Genomic DNA, 17697 nt, shown 5'->3' with positions numbered 1-17697 from the left:
CAGTCATTTTTGTTGATAAACTGTAACCGCTTTTGGTTTTCAGTTATACTTAAGTTGATTGCATCTCTGTTGCATTACTCAGTCAAGTGACTTTGTTTGACATTCTTCAGCATATTATGTCATCACACACTATTTGTTCATTTAGCAACTCGCTACAACTGCACTTGTACATCGGCTACAGATTTATACTATGGTCTACAACATTTAAATGTCAAAATGTGGCACTGCTAATATTGTTGTTTCCAGAATGCCTTTATTTATATATTTTTTAATCCAGCTGACTAAAATAGAGAGAATGACCACATGTATTTTCAGTACTAAATTAATATACTTTTTTTTTTTTTTTTTTTTTTTTTTTTTGCAGAAACCTCCCCTTTACTTATAGGGATAAAAGGAGGCAACGTCACTCTGCCATGTCAATATCATGGCAGTGAGATTCCTGATATTGATTTAAGGCAGTCAGAAAACATCCCTGTTTGTCAGACTGAAGAATGTCTTGGCAGAGTATGTAAGACAGGAGCATGCGACATCATCATCAAGGATTTGAGCTTCAGTGATGCTGGGATGTATATTTTAAGACTCACTTACAGCGATAATCACACTGTGCTGGAGCAAACCAAGATGTACCAACTTTGTGTCGATGGTAAAGTCAAAACTAGTCAAATTATAACATGTTATCTGGTTTTCCTTCAGTAATTGTATTGATGTTGCATCTTAATCATCTCAAATATGGGTTTTCCTGTCACTGGTTTTTATTGTCCCTCCCTAGATATTTGCTTATGGATTAGATTGATTATAACATGGATTAATGTGTTTCTCCTCAGATGAGATTTCTGTGAATTTTGGTGAGGAGCTGAAGTTGGATGTTCTGTTGCCAATCGCTGATAAAGTGCAGCATCAGGGCAGAAGAAGCACAGGGTGGAAGGAGGATTGGAGCAGAACCGATGGAGTTCAGAGTGAACGAATGACCATCAAAGATGGAAACTTGATCATTAGTCACTTTACACCCAGAGACAGAGGATCATACAGAGTTCTGGACCCTGATGGAGAACTCTTGATCACAATTAAAATCAGAGGTGAGAGAAGTCTAGTCCAGTCAGTAGATGTCTAGAATTATATATATATATATACCCTGCCACTCAAAAGTTTGGGTTTAGTAAGATTTATTAAGGTTTCTAAAGACATTTCTTATGCTCATCAAGGCTGCATTTATTTGATCAAAAATATAGAAAAAACTGTGTATTGTGAAATATTTTATATTATTATCCTTCAGAAATCATCCTAATATGTGGATTTATTTTAAGTGTTGAAAACCGTTGTGCTGCTTAATATTTTTTTTGGAACCTGTGATACTTTTTCAAAAATCTTTGATCAATAAAAGATTAAAAAGAACAGCATTTATTTAAAATATAAAGGTTTTCTAACAATATACAATGTCACGCTTGTGTTTGGAAGGAGATGTAGGAAGACAAAATATAACAAAAAGTCTTTAATAACATCCACAAATGGTAACACCAGACAGGAACAGCAGAGAAACACACACCAACATAACTTTAAGATCCAACGACAAACACTGAAGTGAATACAACTAATAAAGACAGGATAATGAACACAGACAGGTGTGGGTGATTAACTAATAATGACCTAACAAGGACAGGAACAGGAATGACCAAATATGGGCAACAGAGGGAGAAACCAACTAAACAGTCCACAGAGGTGTGACAATACACTACTGTTCAAAAGTTTTGGCTTTTTATTCTTTCTTTTTTGAAAAGAAATTAATACATTTATTCACCAAGGATGTGTTAAATTAAGAAAAAGCAATAGCATAAATTTATATTGTTAGAAAAGATTTATATTTTGAATAAATGCTGTTCTTTTAAACTTATTATTCATCAAAGAGTCCTGAAAAAATCAGCAATATTAAAATGATTTCTGAAGGATCATGTGACACTTAAGACTGGAGTAACAGCTGATTAAAATTCAGTTTTGCATCACAGGAATAAATTATATTTTAAAGTATATTAAGATAAAAAACATTATTTTATATTGTAATAACATTTTGCAATATTACTGGGTTTTTTCTCTATTTTTGATCAAATAAATGCAGCCTTGATTAAAATAAGAGACTTCTTTAAAAACATTATTGTATTATATTAATTATATATTATTAATATATATTATACATATCCACTTGCTGAGGTTTATGCATCATGAGTTGCAAGCTGATGCTAAACTCTGTGACTGACCTTTTAATATCCTCTACAGGATCTGGTACACAATCAAAAGAAAAACAAACTAACAACAAAATCTGATGACACAAAACAACGGAGTAAGTAAAACAAAATGCTTTGAGAGTGTCGCAAATTTGTTATACATCAAGTTTAAAAATGAAATAAATTCATGTGTTCTCTTCCCAGCTTCCTTCCTCCTGCTGGTAGAATGTTGGATTTTCCCAGTTAAAAAACCCTGTCTGGGTTTTTGGTGGTTCTGGCGCTGGTTCGTCTTCACAGTCAAAAGATCTGACTGAAAGTTGCTTTACTCATGTCCAGTTACACAACGTTCAGTCAGTGCACAATGTTACAGTGTTTCAGGGTGCAACTTTACAAGTATTGCGTTCTGCTGTTTTGTACATTGTAATGTAATTATTTATTATACTGCACAGCACATATTATTCCACTTTGAATAATTCAATTGAAATTTTTTAGACATTTCACTATAATGTTCTGTCAGTGTGTTTGATGTTTTTATATTATTTAAATTAATTTTTTAAATATTAACACTTAAAAATATAGTTACACTGAATCATGGAAGTGATTTTTGGTAATGGGTCAAAACACTGCCAAATTTGGCTGCGTTATTAACCCTTATTTGTAATGTATAACCAGGCCCTGCCATTATGATTTAAATCGGCAAGGCCTCTGGTTTCATTCACTTTTAGTTATCCATAGCTGTCGATAGCGGATACTGCTAGTTATGCTGCTTGATACTGCAAATGGGTATTTCTTACATTATATGAATGTATTATTGCAATTACTGTATTAACACACCGTTTTATACAGTTTACTGCACTTTGATATTCTTCTAGTTATTTACCTTAAGTCTCATGCATTCACAGAAAACTGCTGACTTCTGTGCTGCAAAATAAGGTGAATTAAAACTAGAAGTGATACTAAACAAGGACTGGCAGTTTCGTTTGGCTCTTACTGCTAAACTAAATGAACCAGCTCCCTACAAAAAAAAAAAATAAAATAAATAAATAAATACAAACAAAGAAACTACTATTACAGTAGGATTGTCTAAGTAGGTATTACATTTAATGAAGAACTTACTTCATTACTTTAAAAAAAAAAAAAAAAAAAAAGGAAAAAAGTATGTTCATCTGAATGTATTGCCTCTGCTATGCTGTCATTGTTACGTGATGGCATTTTGCAGAAACCTATGGCATAATTCCTATAATTATGGCCATACAAAATCAACATTCCCAAGAAATGGAACCATGAAACCATATTATATTTAAAGAAAATGTGTGCAATTTTTTTTTTTTTTAAATAGACGAGTCCACAGACATGCACACACTTAACTACAAGAAAGCAATAAAAACAGCCTATGAGCCTAAATACAAATCAGGAAGAAAACTTCTGATCAACTACAATTAAAAGTTTAAGTAGCTTGTTTTACACAACTGCAGTTTTACATGTAGAGAATGAGCTCGAAAAGACCAGCAAACAGATGCTTTATTGCACATCATGCGCATTATATGTTCATCTAGAGAACCATTAATATGTCTGTATAAGCTGAGTTTAAAAGAAAATATAAATGTCATCTGTTTAATGTCACAAGGTTTGGTTAAATAAAATGCCTTCAATATTAAATGTGTTGTTGAGAGTTATGCTCAAATAAACAACAGTAAAACTAAGAAATGATGTGTTTGTGCATTTTCTGGCAGAAAACCTGACCATTACCAAAAGACAAACCTCTTCAAACACTAATGCATTTGCAAAGACAACAGATCTGTCCTTACACTTTTCATCACTGTTGTGCAATTAATAATAGATGATGCAACTAAAACCACAAAATTTGAGGTAACAATTAACCGACTATTACTGGCAAGAAGGGTGTTACTCATGTGGATAGACAGATAGATAGGTAGATAGGTAGATGTTGCAATATTGATGTTGTAATACTGGTAGCACTAATGTAAAAATGTAATGATATGTTACAATAAAGTAACAATTTTTAAATACGTTGATTTTATGTCAGTATTTCTTGTCAGTGTTGTATAAGGTTTTTTTAATGAATAATAGTAACCCTAGACTGTGATCAAAGAGTGAAAATAGCTGGGCTAAGACTTTTTCACACACCTCCAAAAAACAAACCAAAGGGTTACTAATAGATTTAGGTATTTTCATTGTCTGGCGAAAAATTAGGATTAAACGGGTTAATTCTTAGAACACAAATTTGAAAATGTGAGCATTTCCGCCGACTGGTGGTCACGACGCGTTACTGCAGCCGCTCCTCCCGGAAGTTCAAGTAGTTTCGTGCTATCCGTTGGAAACATAAATATTATCATGGCGTCCGTGACTTTTCGCGACTGTTTTCTTTGCGTTTCAGCTCTAATTACCTTCGTTTTCGTGTTTGTGACCGGTGCAGACTTCGTTCGCTTCGTGTCGTTTCGTGCCATCTATCATAACCTGAGCGGGGCCGCGCCTCTGTGTCGAGGTAAGGGAGCGCGCTTCAAACAATGCCGAAACTTTTAAAAGTTTAATAATAATGCAAGCTATACGTAAATATTTGCATGCTGTTTTTGAACCCATGTGCACATAAATATATTAATGCATTGTTTTTATTTTGAATTGACTCTGTGAAGTCGCTTTGCAGTAAGTTTTAAGGCTGTTTTTAGTTTGTAGCTTTCGGGCGTTTGATCTGACTTTTATAAAAGGTTGATTTTAAATGTAATTTACCGATAGATGTGTTTATTAATACTTTGTTGTGCATTTAAACAAGTTTTGAAGTTTGAATTGGTTTGTATAAATTTAAACTGAGTATAGGAAGTACACGCACGCATGTACGTCATATCGTCATTATGGAATGCCCTTGCGTACAGCCCGGCTAGCTCAGTCGGTAGAGCATGAGACTCTTAATCTCAGGGTCGTGGGTTCGAGCCCCACGTTGGGCGGAAAGTTTTTATAGTGTTTTCTGTCTGTATTTTCTCAGACTCTGTGCCCTGGTCTGTGGCTTTGCGGGACGGGGTTGTTCTGAAGGCAGTAGCTGTGGATGTTTTCCTTCTGGTCCTCTTCAGTCTCCAGCATAGCCTGCTGGCCTGGACTCCAGTTAAACAAGTCTGTCAGAATGTGTTTGGGGTTTTAACCAGAACTGTGTACTGCTTCACCACCGCTGCAGCACTGCAGGTACTTCTGGCTGTTATTGAACTATATATTGCACACACTGCTTGATTTTATTAAAAATAGCATGTGAAACAGTATGTAACAATAACGCTTCTGAAATTAGTACGCTGCATTGTCGTCACGTGACTGCATTATACTGCATATTTGCAGTACACACGGGTATATTTGTAGCAATAGCCAACAACATATTGAAAACATACGGGTTAAAATTATAGATTTCTCTTTTATGCCAAAAGTCATTCGGATATTAAGTAAAGATTATGTTCCATAAAGATACTTTGTAAATTTACTACCGTAAATATATAAAAACTTAACTTTTGATTAGTAATATGCATTGCTAAGAATTTCATTTGGAAAACTTTAAAGGCGATTTTCACAATATTTAGATTTTTTTGCACCCTCAGATTTTCAAATAGTTCTATCTAGTTGTATTGTCCTATCATAACAAACCATTCATACATTGAAAGCTTATTTATTCAGCATTCAGATGATGTACAAAATTGACCCTTATGACTGTTTTTGTGGTCCAGGGTCACATTTAATTCTGCAAGTGATGTCCAGTTATAATATCAGAAATAAATGGAGCTATTTTGCTTTTTTTGTTTGTTTATTTTGTTAGTATTTTCAATCTTGTAGATGCCATGAATATGCTATATATTTTTAAATATAAAGACCTCATTGTGTGTAAAATATTATTTGGAAAAAATTTAGTTTCGATTAGGTTACATTATTTTTTACTTACTATTGTACTGTACATTTAGATTTTATTTATTTATTCAAATATTTTATTCATTTAATCAAATTTATTTTATAAATAAAATGTAATTTTAATTATTTTATTTTAATCAAATATATATTTTCATTTTAAATAGGATTAATTATTTTAATTAATTAATCAATTGTTTATTATTTTATGTAAACGTTATATATATTATTTTTAAATCAAAATGTTTACAATGTTTGAAATTAGAAATTTTATTTAAATCAGTGTTTCCTACTTAATGCATGTTTTGCAAGATTCCCCTTTCTGTCAAACACATTTTATTTGACTGTCCTGCTTTTAATGTAGAAAACTCTTTTATGAACACACTTGAAGTGTTATTTAGTATAATTTTGCCAAAAAAAGTTTTAGAATATTTATCATATGTTAATGTAAAAAAAAACTTGGATTTTTGAATTGTTTTTGCCATGAAAATAGCCTTAGATGTTGACATGGCATTAAATAAAAAAATACTACTACTACTTAATGCTTTTTCTCTAAACTTTTCCACAGATTCTCTATTGCACTCCCTTGTAAACCTTTTTTTAATACACAAAACTTGTAATGTCTCAGTAACCTGTAAATAAATACCTTGGCAATTAATTTAACAAACTCTAACAGTGAAATGTGACATAAATTCTGCTCTTACTATAATCTTGTCGTGTGTAGATATTGATGCACTATTGGCATCCGGTCACCAGCGCCCCCTGCCTGTGGTCAGTGCGCAATGCACCCTGGGACATCTGGTTCCCACTCATCTGTTTTATCTTACATTTCCTGTGTTGGGCCATAATCTGCAGTATCCTGCTCATCTTTGACTATCCCGAACTGCTGGGCATCAAACAGGTACATTTACAACATCAAAAAGCTCCTTAATTTTTTTTTCAATAAGGTTCAATAAACACTTCCATCTGATCCTCTGACACAAGTCATTGCACATTCTTCAGTGTATTATTTCATATTGCACATTTTAAATCATCTCTCTCCTGTGTTTCTCAGGTGTATTATGAGTGTTTGGGTCTGGGCGACCCTCTCCTGCTCAAGTCTGAACGTGCGCAGCGGCTTTACTCTCACCTCAGGCATCCCGTCTGTGTGGAGCTGCTCACGGTGCTCTGGGTTCTCCCCACGTTCCCGCTGGACCGGCTCCTGCTGGCCGTGTACCTGTCCGTTTACCTGATCCTCGCTCACTCGCTGGACAACCAGGACTGCGCTTACCTGCGCCGGCAGCTCCGTAACAAACTGCAGCTCTTCTCTTCACCACTAGAGGACAACGATCAGAGCAACAACAACATGCATAAGCAAGACTAAATGATGCTCATGGTAAAATAAGAGTGTAATGCTGCCTTCAAGTCATTTTTTGGGCATTTTCAAATTTCTTTTTGTCTTCCTAACAAAGTCCACTAATGCAACCTAATGAGCAACAAATGAGGCAAATTGAGTGTTTAACTGATGCTTTATCTGTGCATTTAATCATTCTTGTGCTGCTGCAGAGAATGATGGGAAATGTAGTTTTGTTGCACAAGCCTCTTGCCTCATGAACGGACAATATTGTTGTTCTTCAACAGTACATAAATGCACACATACTAATTTGTACTGTTGACTTTAACAATTTAAACATCTTATTAAAGTCAGTTTTGTTGGTGTTCATATCTCTTAAAGATAATCATGTTGATGTGACTTAAAGGCAGCATTACAATCAAAGCTATGTTTGGAATGAAATACTAAAATACTGCATGATATACACTATAAACTTTCCAAAATGTTTTTTTAAAGCTACATGAAATATTATTTGCATGCATCAGTACACATTTAAAATGCAAAATGTGATAAAATGCAGCATATTGCATTTCAGTGCAATGCTGCATTTGATTTCACGTAAGTTCTTATGCATTTTTAATAGTGAAATGAAGCTTTTCAAAACTTTGAATCAGTTGAACCAGTTGCTTTGCAAAATGATGTTTTTTTCAAACACACATAAATGCAACCAGAACTCAGACTAAATATGCATAAAATGCCTTTTACAATTAACAATGAATTAACACAATCAAACACCATTAAATATGAAGTGTTTGTGTAATATGTGCCATTTTATTCATTTGTATGGCGGGTTTTGTTTATTTTATTAGAGAGCTTGGTTAATCAACCCAATAAGAAACAATTATCTACAACTCTTCCATTTTAATATATAAATGGGTTATTAAAAATAGTAATGGTAAAACTGATAAAAAATCAGGTAAAAACCACTGAAATATGTGAAACCACTGACATTTTAAAATGTTTTAAAAGAGTTATGATGTAACAAAGTCTTGTTTACTTAAATCAGGTGACTTTAGCCATTTGATATGCACTGGTTCAAATCAAATGATTCATAAAAGTTTCAAAGCTTCTTACAGCAGTGATTTCAAAGTGCCAATCACTAATGTTTAATTCAGCAAGTGTTGTCCAGGCATCATCTCGGAAATTAATAAGGTTATTGTGCATTTTTAAGCAGTATGACAGTATGCTATTTCAAAATCTATCTGGCAGTATTTTGTCCTCATCCTTTTTCCTTTTCTTTTTTTTTTTTTTTTTTTTTTTTTTTTTTTTTTACAAATTAATTAGTTCTATTCTATTTTTAGTCATTGGAAGAGGAGCTGATGTATTTTGGCTCCAGGTCAAAGGTCATCAGATTAAATCAGATTAAAGAAACACAAAACACGCATACACGCTACATTTGCTTACATGCCGTCATCAAGACAAGTTAGGTGGAGAAAATGACAGATTGGATGATTTTCTTTAGTTTTTGCTATTATGAAGACAGCTGTTTTGCATCCTACTGCACATTTTATTATAATGCTTTTATTTTTGCAAATATTTTAGCATAACAATACCAAGAAGTCAGCAGGTGATGGGATAATATTGTGTTACATACAGACCTCCTTTTCAATTAAGTGTCATACTACTGCAAAACATGCCTTTTATTTTATAAAAATGTTTAGTGCTTGAAGTGTTTACAGATAATGACCTCATAGTTTGGTACAGAATGTATTTTTATATGGTCAATAAACTTGAAATTACTTTTGTAAAAGTACATGGAAAAAAATGCACTGTTTTTAAAGCTGAAAACCAATCTTAAACTCTTTAATTTTGTTTATTGGCTTGATATTTTTCTATATCATGATGTGTATTTATCACACCACTTTGCTGAATAATGCTGAAGAAATAAAATGCTGCAACAAATGATGTATTTTTGTCTTAATTTGAAATTAAAAGTATATGTCAGGAATCAGTTCATTACGAGTTTAATTAGGTATAATTTTATGCATACAGTAAAAGTGGAAAGTGCATTTTGCAGTAACTGCTCACCATTTCTTGGCCTATTGTTTCAACGTCTAGTTAATACCATTAAACTACATGTGATATTTATAGAATGTGTAATAAAGTGATCAATGCATGTGTGTTTGGATGGTAACTGTGAGCGGGTGCGTTATCTAAGAGCTGACGTTTAATTCCCATGTGTCTGTCACCTCGCGTAACTCTCCCGTTAACGGCTCCGGTGTCCGGGCAGGAGCGACACAGAGGAGGAGGAGATGGAGGGCAGCAGACGGCAGTCTTAGTTGTCTTTTCTTAGGCAATATGTTGTGTGCGCCTGTGATTCTCCTGCTGGAGTTTAATGTAATTATGGGATTACAGTCCTGCGCCTCTAAAGCCAGTAATATTTACTACACAGCCGCTCCGATTCACGGGACCGACATACAGTTCACGGAATCACAGAAATATGTATTAACTGCAGTCTTCTTACATGTTAGAAGTTAGAAAGATTGCTGCTTCGCTTTTGCGAAGATTAAAGGAATTATCTGGACTTTTGACGCGTCTTTTTGGAGAAAGATGAACGTCGAGCGCATGGAAAGGAGAAAAATTATATCCCACTGAATCAGGAATTAGGTCATCCCACAAAATCTGAAGCAGTAAGGTTTGTAAAAAATTATTTTAAAACATTATATATATTAAGTATTGTATTTTAAATGGATCAATATGTCAAAAATATATGTTAACTTTGAGCATCTCAGTTATGGCGCATGAACAGAATTACTAACAAATTGTTTTCATCCAACAAATCACCTCAGGTAGCTGACATGACCAAAAAGAAAAAAGAAAGAAAGAAAGAAAAAAATACAGCAGTGTAACATGCTACAATTAATTTAAAACTATTTTACCATTTTCTAATTCTTGCATGGATTGCAAATGTTATTAAAAAAACATGCAGATGTAGCAAAAGTAGCATTTATATTTTAAATAAAAATACACTGTTGGGTCAAACTTATTTTTTGTTTTATGCTAAAAATCATTTGGATATTAAGTGAAGATCATGTTTCATGCAGATATTTTGTACATTTCCTACCGTAAATATCAAAACGCAATTTTTTATTAGTAATAAGCTTTGCTCAGAACTTCATTTGGACAACTTTAAAAGGTGGATTTTTAAAATAGCTGTATCTCGGTCAAATACTGTCCTAACAAGTTCTCGCTGATGGCCTTGTGGGTAGTGCGCTAACATATTTAGCGCAGCTATGCTCACGGCGACCCAAGTTCGATTCCCGTCTTAACATCCTATGCCGATCCTGCTACCCTCTCTCTTTCCTGTCATCTTTCCAATGCCCTGTCTGAATAATAAATTAATAAAAATCCCCAAAATATAACTTAAAAATATATTGCCCTACCAAACCATACAGCAATGGAAAGCTTATTTATTCATTATTTTGAAATCTCAAAAAAAAAAAAAAGACCCTTATGAATGAGAAACTGCATGTAAATACATGTTTTTAAAATTAATTTGACATCAATTTGACATGACATGACATGACTATTCAAAAATGTGCAACAACATTAAGTTGATTAAAGTTGCAAAATCTGTGTACTATAAATATACACCATCTCTTTTCCATTCACATGCATTTTAAATCTTGATGCTTGAATAAAAAAAGTTGAATACCTATTTGTACTCCTGGAAGACTTGGTTTCAGGGAATATTGCTGACTGTTTATTCTGACAAAGTGTACATATCTGTTTTACATTTACGTCTAACAGTGTATTTATTCTGACAGTAGTTTTGCACTGTTAACTGCATGTTTACCACGTAATAAAAGATTAATGTGTTCATCAATTTTTTTGTTTTGTTAGGATTCCTGGATGTCCTTGGATAAAATTGCATTTCTGCAAAAGTTCTGATCAGTAAAACAGCACAGAGTCCTGCATGATTATGTCTCTATCTGCTCTACCGGAATGGAAGCAGCTGCTACTGGAGCGAAAGCGCAGAGAGGAGGAGGAGAGAGAGAGACGAGAGAGGGAGGAAGAGGACCGGCTGGCCAGCATGCCAGCTTGGAAGCGAGGGATCATCCAGAGAAGGAGGGCAAAGCAAGATGAGGAAAGAGAGAGGGAGAAAGAAAGAGATGGAGGACAGCATACTCCAGATATCCTGGGCATCACTGAGGACATTGTCACAGAGCAGACAGACAGTAAATTCACACATCACCTCCAGACAGATCAGACTGGGTATAAAGTGCAAAAACAGATATCCAAAGAAACTATCAGCCCTATCCAACAGAACCCCTTCATCCGTTCCGAGAATAGCTTTAGGAGAGATAACAGAGAAAAGGAGGTGATTAGAGATGGAGAGAATGAATATAAAAAAGCTACCAATAATAGAGGGAGAGAGAGAAATAGAGAAACTGAGAGGGAGATTTGGAGAGGACGAGATACAGAAATGTGGGTTGAGAAGATGGGAAGCAAAAGTGAAGGAAGAGAGCGAGACAGGAGCACTGGGAGAGAAAACAGAGAGGTGGACAGTAGCACATCCCGATTTTCTCCGGTCGTAGGTCTTCGCACAATTCAGGCAAACAACATAATCATTATTGAGAAAGACAAGAATGCTAAGGAAAAACTGGATAAGAGAGAAAAGGAGATTGAGGAGGAACAGAAGAGGATGAGGATGGATTTGAGGGAGTTTCTAGCGGGCGGAGGAAGCGTGACGGAAATTAGGGCTTCAGAAGTATTAATCATCAAACCTCCCGTGACAGACAGGAAAAGGGAAACGGAGACTGCAGGGATCCTAGAGAGAGGTATCGAGCGTTTAGAGAAAGAGGGGATGTGGTCCTCCACGCGAGTGAAAAGAGCCGAGAGAATCCGGAACCACAAGGACAGGGGGGTTTCAGAATGTAGTGGCCGGGTAAGTCAGCTGCTTAGTAAGTTTGGTGAACACCAAAAACCTCCAATGCGCTCCAAGAGCATTGAGTGCTTCAATCAACCTGGCAAGAACCGGGCCAGATACAGCACGGGAGACCTGTTCGTTCAGGAGGACCAAAGTATGGAGGAGATGGACATGAGTCCGACATTCAGGGGTGTTCCCAAACGCTCCTTCAGCTTCTCGGACCGCGTGGTTTGCCAACAGGAGAACAAAGATCGTGAGGAAAGGGCTGATTTTAAGGTGGTGGAGAGGTCATACTCTGACCGCAGGGTCAAAACAAAGGTCACCGATCAATCAGGAAGCGAACCAAAAGCCACCAGGCGATGGGGTCGACCCAAACATGATGGGGTGATGCATGAAAAGAGACAAAAAGAAAGAAAGGTTGAAAATAAAAAAGACTCCATTCGTGGAAAGACAGAAGAATGGACATCAAGTGTAGATGGAGGAGAAGGCTTCACTGTGGCCTCTGTCAAAGTCCCTGAGGGGGTCACATTTGCGCGACGAGTTCCTATCAAACAAGACGGGAGAGAGAGCAGCTCAGAAAGAGAAATTAAGAACGTGAGAGAGGAGAATGATAGAGAGATGAAGATGGATAAGTGGCGAGAGGAGACAGAGACAATGGTGAGACAGAGACCCATAGAATTCCAAACTGAGCCCAAAACGGAATCTGAAAGGAGACTGAATCAAGAGGAGGTCACTGTTGGAGTTTCAAAACAATCCCTTGGCATATATATACCACCCTCGGATGACAGTACCATAGATTTCCCTGCAGACATTCGATGCCAATGTGTCGACACTACCTCTGCGGACCCCAATTGCTCAACTACGGCCTATGCTGGACAAAGGCAACCCTCTGGCCAAGTTGTTCTTACAGACAGAGAACTCAAGAGGGCAGGATATACGTTTTCACATGGAGACACAGAAAGGATATCTGGTGAAATGAGTAAGCAGAATCAAAAAGCGCATCAAAGCTTTCCAAAGCAAACCACTGAGGAAATGCATTTTACCCCACAACCCCACAACAAACTGTTACACTGGGGCAGAGCAAACTCTGCACCCAAGAGGGAATCAACATCCCCAGAACTGTATTTTATGGAGTCGATATATCAGCAGATGGAAGGAGGGCAAGTCTCCCTGCTGGGGATAAACAAGATGGAGGACATGTGGAGAGGAGAGGGAGCTGGAAGGCTGGGCGACCTCTGACCCGAGTGGAGTCTCTGAGAGAGAGAATTCGTCAGCAAGAAAAAAGTAGGGAGGACAACAAAGAAGAGGACAGCAGAGAAGCAGAAGGAACTGCGAGAGAACAGGAAGAAACCACATTACAGACTCTCAGACTGTTTGACGTCACACAGGACGTTAACATGGCAAAGTCAAGCCCTCAACTTCCTGTTCCTGTTTCTCTGTCACTTTTGCATTCAGCTTCGACAGAAAGAGAAGTTGGGGAGATCTCCCGAGACGTATCAGAGTGCAATATCTGCCCCAGAGAAGCAGACAGAGATACACAACGCCATGTAGAGGAGCGTGGGACGTGTATCCCTTGGAGAACACAGGACGTAGACGAAAGAGAAGACGAAAGAGAGGAAGAGTACCTTCCTCCCTCTCTTTCTCCCTCCCCACCACTTTTGGACTCATTGGACGACATGAGCCGGATCTATAACCTCAAGACGGTGGGGTCCAGGACTGCAGTATGTATCAGTGAAAGGAAAGCTGATATGCCACCACGCAGTGGACCTCAGGGTAAATACAACCCCATCAGACAAGCACCATCACCGGACATCCTGCCAGAAACTGCCAAGCTGTGGAGTCAAGGGAGGGATGGTGACAAAACAGAGACAATGGAGTCGACAGGTGTTCAGATGGTACAGCGGCAGGTGGAACGGCTACAGCTGAGGCAACAGGAAGCAGGATGTGGTTCCCACAATGACAAAAAGGCACAGCCCACCGTGGAGAGTTGCCACCTTGTAGAACCAGAGACTAAGACAGCTGAAGGCCAGAAGAAACCAGACATACTAAGAGAAACACAGACATCTCAAACTCCTACAAGTCCCAAATTTTCACAACTCCAAAGACAACCCCTTAAACCACAGCAGGGCAGGTCATTCACGATCAATGCCCGGAACACCGAATCAACAGAAAACTTGCAGAAAATCCAGAACAAATCTCTCCATCATCATCCTCTCCCTGTACCGCATCCCCCTCTTCATCTCCATCCCCGCCTCTCTTTTCCATTAGGAGCGCCTCAGGTGGACCAGGTAAGAGAGGAACTACCATCACAATCACCCCCAGAAGACCTGCTGGGGCGGCCTCGACTGGTGGCATCCCAACAGGGACCCCCGCAGCACCCAAAGCAGCCCCCAGGGCCAGATATCCACGCCTGCTCCCAGCAGCACCAAGGAGGCAGGGAAGAAGAGGTATCCCACAGCAGAAGAGATAGAGGTGATCGGAGGGTACCAGAACCTCGAACGGTCATGCTTGGCAAAAAGCAGAGGGACACAGAAAGCGGTGAGTGGGTTTTTGTGTTTTTGCATGACTATATGATGAGCTATACGGTGGGCTGCTGTGCTGATAATATAAGGGCTATGCATACTAACATAATGCAAAGTTTAGATGCATGGTTGTGTTTCAGTAAGATTTCTAATTTCAGAGAAGAAACAATTGCACTTGAGAAGATTCCCAAAGTGTGATCTCTCAATAGTCAAGCCAGAATATCTCTGTCGTCTTTGATTGTGGCCAAAGCAGTTGCTCAGAGTTAAACCTGGATTAGGCTTATCTCTCACGCCATCACAGTCCACAGGTGAAGATAGTCCCTTTGAGAGTTAAAACATTTAAACGCAGCATTAAGAAACTTTGGGAAATGTCAGATTCATTCTGTATCATTCAGGAGAAGTTAAACCAAGTCAAAAATAAATGATTACTCATACGTTCAAAATGATTGGCTTGCAACAAAAAAAAAAAAAAAAACATTACACTAAAATACTGGCTTTAAAGTAGAGTGAGTGGCTATGAATAGATTGGGGTTAATCTAGCACTCATGCCTTCTTCAGTACCTTTCACCCTGACACCGTCCTGTCTGACCTAGACATTTGTCTAGAATGACCTAGGGCAGAGAATTATGTAGAGGAATATTAATTAGACCATTTTGAATAAACCTCTAACTGTGTGTTATTTTATTGCATTGTCCATCCAGTGGTTCTCAACTCCAGTCCTCTGGGCCCACCGCTCTGCACATTTTGCATGTCTCATTCATTTAACGCACCTGATTCAGATCATCAGCTCGTTAGGAGAAAGATCCATGAACTGAAGTAAGTGTGTCAGATTCAAAAAAACATGTGCAGAGCAGTGGGCCCCGAGGACTGGAGATGAGAACCACTGTTCTAATACTATACAAGCATGACCAATGCAGCCTGATTCTTACGAAGGACAAACTCTGAAACGACCAATCCAATGAATCCTTCAGTGCATCAACCACAGGGTTTATTAAATGGACATCGGACTCACTGAACTGTACATTATTACATATTCATGTCTTATTTTTATTCTTGGGTCACAGCAGGGGGAATAACAGTACATGATGTGACCACAAGCCATTTATGATGGCATCTGATTGCAGAATATGTTAGTGAGGCTGATACAAATGATATACTACTGAATGCTTGGCTTCCTCACAATGCCTTTGTAGTTCCTCACTTGAGCTGCAGAAAACACTAGCACGCACAATGCTGGAAACTTTCACTTCTGGAAACCCCTATATCTCAACTATCAGCAGAGTTCAAAGAGATATTTGCTCCTGTCTTCTGATATGAGGTTTAATGGCAGGGCTTGTTCTCATCAAACACAGCTTATTGTCATAAGTGGGACACAGCAAACACAAAGGAACTCGACAGAGCAGAAAGAGGGAACGAGAGAATTTGGCAGAGCTCTCCTAGGAACGGCAGAATGACCTTTTAATTTAGCTGGGTTTTCACAGGGAGTTAATAGAGCAGTATGTTTGCATTGTGGCGATCAGTGTAACCACATACACCAACTTCTGCCAGGAACTGGAGTCAAATGTACACAAAGAGAAGACGACAATGAAATCAGACTCTTGAGACAGAACACCACAAGCATTTTTGATAATAAAACAGCTCCAGTTTCAAAAACGCATTTCAGATAAGACTTTACTTGACGTAAAATTGTAAAATGCTGACAAATGTGAAGCTGTGACTGCATAATATACATTGCATAAGTAGCCTACACTGGCCTACAGTATTTTATCTGGCAAGCGGTTTCTTCCTAAACTGGGATTTCTAAGGGAAATATATGTAAAACCTCGGGGGGGCTACAAGTAAATATGACAAAAAGTCAAATATTATTCCAATTTTTTTAAATTGTAGGGTAATCAATTTTCCAATTACATTGACAAAAACATATTAAAAGCAGGGCATAGCATGAAAAATGATATATATATTTAAAAAAATAAATAATAAATAAAAAAATGATATATATATATATATATATATATATATATATATTCAAGTGTGCATTTTATATAGCTGCAACATTTTGGGGTTTTCACAGCAGTCTTGTGACAACTGTTTGGCTACTTCCTTCTTAGAGCTGTGTCACTTCCTGTAGCACAGACCGAAGAGAATGCATAAAACCAAATGCAACCTAGTGTTATTGGTTTATGATCACTTCAGTTCATACTGTATGACCGGCAATATCACGTGTTCACGCATTACATTTAACAGCATTTGTGTGAAAGTGTGCTTGCTCCAAGAGCCATTACCCTGGTTTACACTCTGACCACATCTAACCTTCATTCTTCATACGGTTCACACTTGTTGCCTGTCTTTATGTTCTGTGACTGGGTTCATTTGGCCTGATGATTAGGTTGACTTTGAGGATCAGTATTCCATGCGCTGCTCTGGCTGTGTACTAAACCTTTTGTTGAAGGTTTTCTTGTACTGTTCCCATGCTGCATACAACAGAAATAGTAATAGTAGTATGGTAGTGTGGCTGTTTTAGCGCATGCCCCCTGCAGAACGATTGACGTCAGTGTCTTCACCAGCTCTTAATCTGTCAGAGGGGGGTAATTCTACACTTTCCTCATTTGAACCTTAAGCCATTATGCTGCTGCTTTTCTCTCCGTGTCATGTCCGCTGTCATTCCTGTTTTTATCTTACAGCATGATTGAAAGTTCACTGGTCTGATTGCTATAAACCATCAGCATTAACTCTGTAACATATGATGAAATAAGTCAGAAAAATCTAATATTTTAAAATGGAACAGTTTCATTTAACTTTTAAACAAAATAATAAAAAAAG

The 17697-nt window shown here is 37.4% G+C and overlaps 2 protein-coding genes and 1 non-coding gene across 3 annotated transcripts in view; 2 read left to right on the top strand and 1 right to left on the bottom strand.

Moving 5' to 3' along the window:
* LOC127181892 (zinc-alpha-2-glycoprotein) overlaps positions 1-17697 on the bottom strand; it is an 898082-nt gene that overhangs the window by 212681 nt on the left and 667704 nt on the right. The window lies entirely within an intron of this gene.
* nrm (nurim) lies at positions 4528-8693 on the top strand. The gene is made up of 4 exons (XM_051136899.1): positions 4528-4722; positions 5218-5411; positions 6838-7014; positions 7168-8693. Exons 1-4 carry the CDS (start codon positions 4572-4574, stop codon positions 7474-7476), a joined length of 831 nt encoding a protein of 276 aa, XP_050992856.1. The 5' UTR covers positions 4528-4571; the 3' UTR covers positions 7477-8693.
* On the top strand, positions 5107-5179 carry trnak-cuu (transfer RNA lysine (anticodon CUU)). Its single transcript has one exon. It is a non-coding gene; the product is annotated as a tRNA-Lys (tRNA).

The sequence above is a fragment of the Labeo rohita genome, chromosome 19 (assembly GCF_022985175.1).
Source record: "Labeo rohita strain BAU-BD-2019 chromosome 19, IGBB_LRoh.1.0, whole genome shotgun sequence".
Classification (NCBI taxonomy): Eukaryota; Metazoa; Chordata; class Actinopteri; order Cypriniformes; family Cyprinidae; genus Labeo; species Labeo rohita.
The sequence above is the reverse complement of the archived record's forward strand: the minus strand, read 5'-3'. Positions and strand labels throughout refer to the sequence as shown.

Excerpts from the sequence above, each read along its gene's own strand:
- nrm (XM_051136899.1), top strand. The coding sequence starts at position 4,572 with ATGGCGTCCGTGACTTTTCGCGACTGTTTTCTTTGCGTTTCAGCTCTA. Across the intron at positions 4,723-5,217 it reads GGCCGCGCCTCTGTGTCGAG|ACTCTGTGCCCTGGTCTGTG; the intron begins GTAAGGGAGCGC and ends GTATTTTCTCAG. Across the intron at positions 5,412-6,837 it reads CCACCGCTGCAGCACTGCAG|ATATTGATGCACTATTGGCA; the intron begins GTACTTCTGGCT and ends TGTCGTGTGTAG.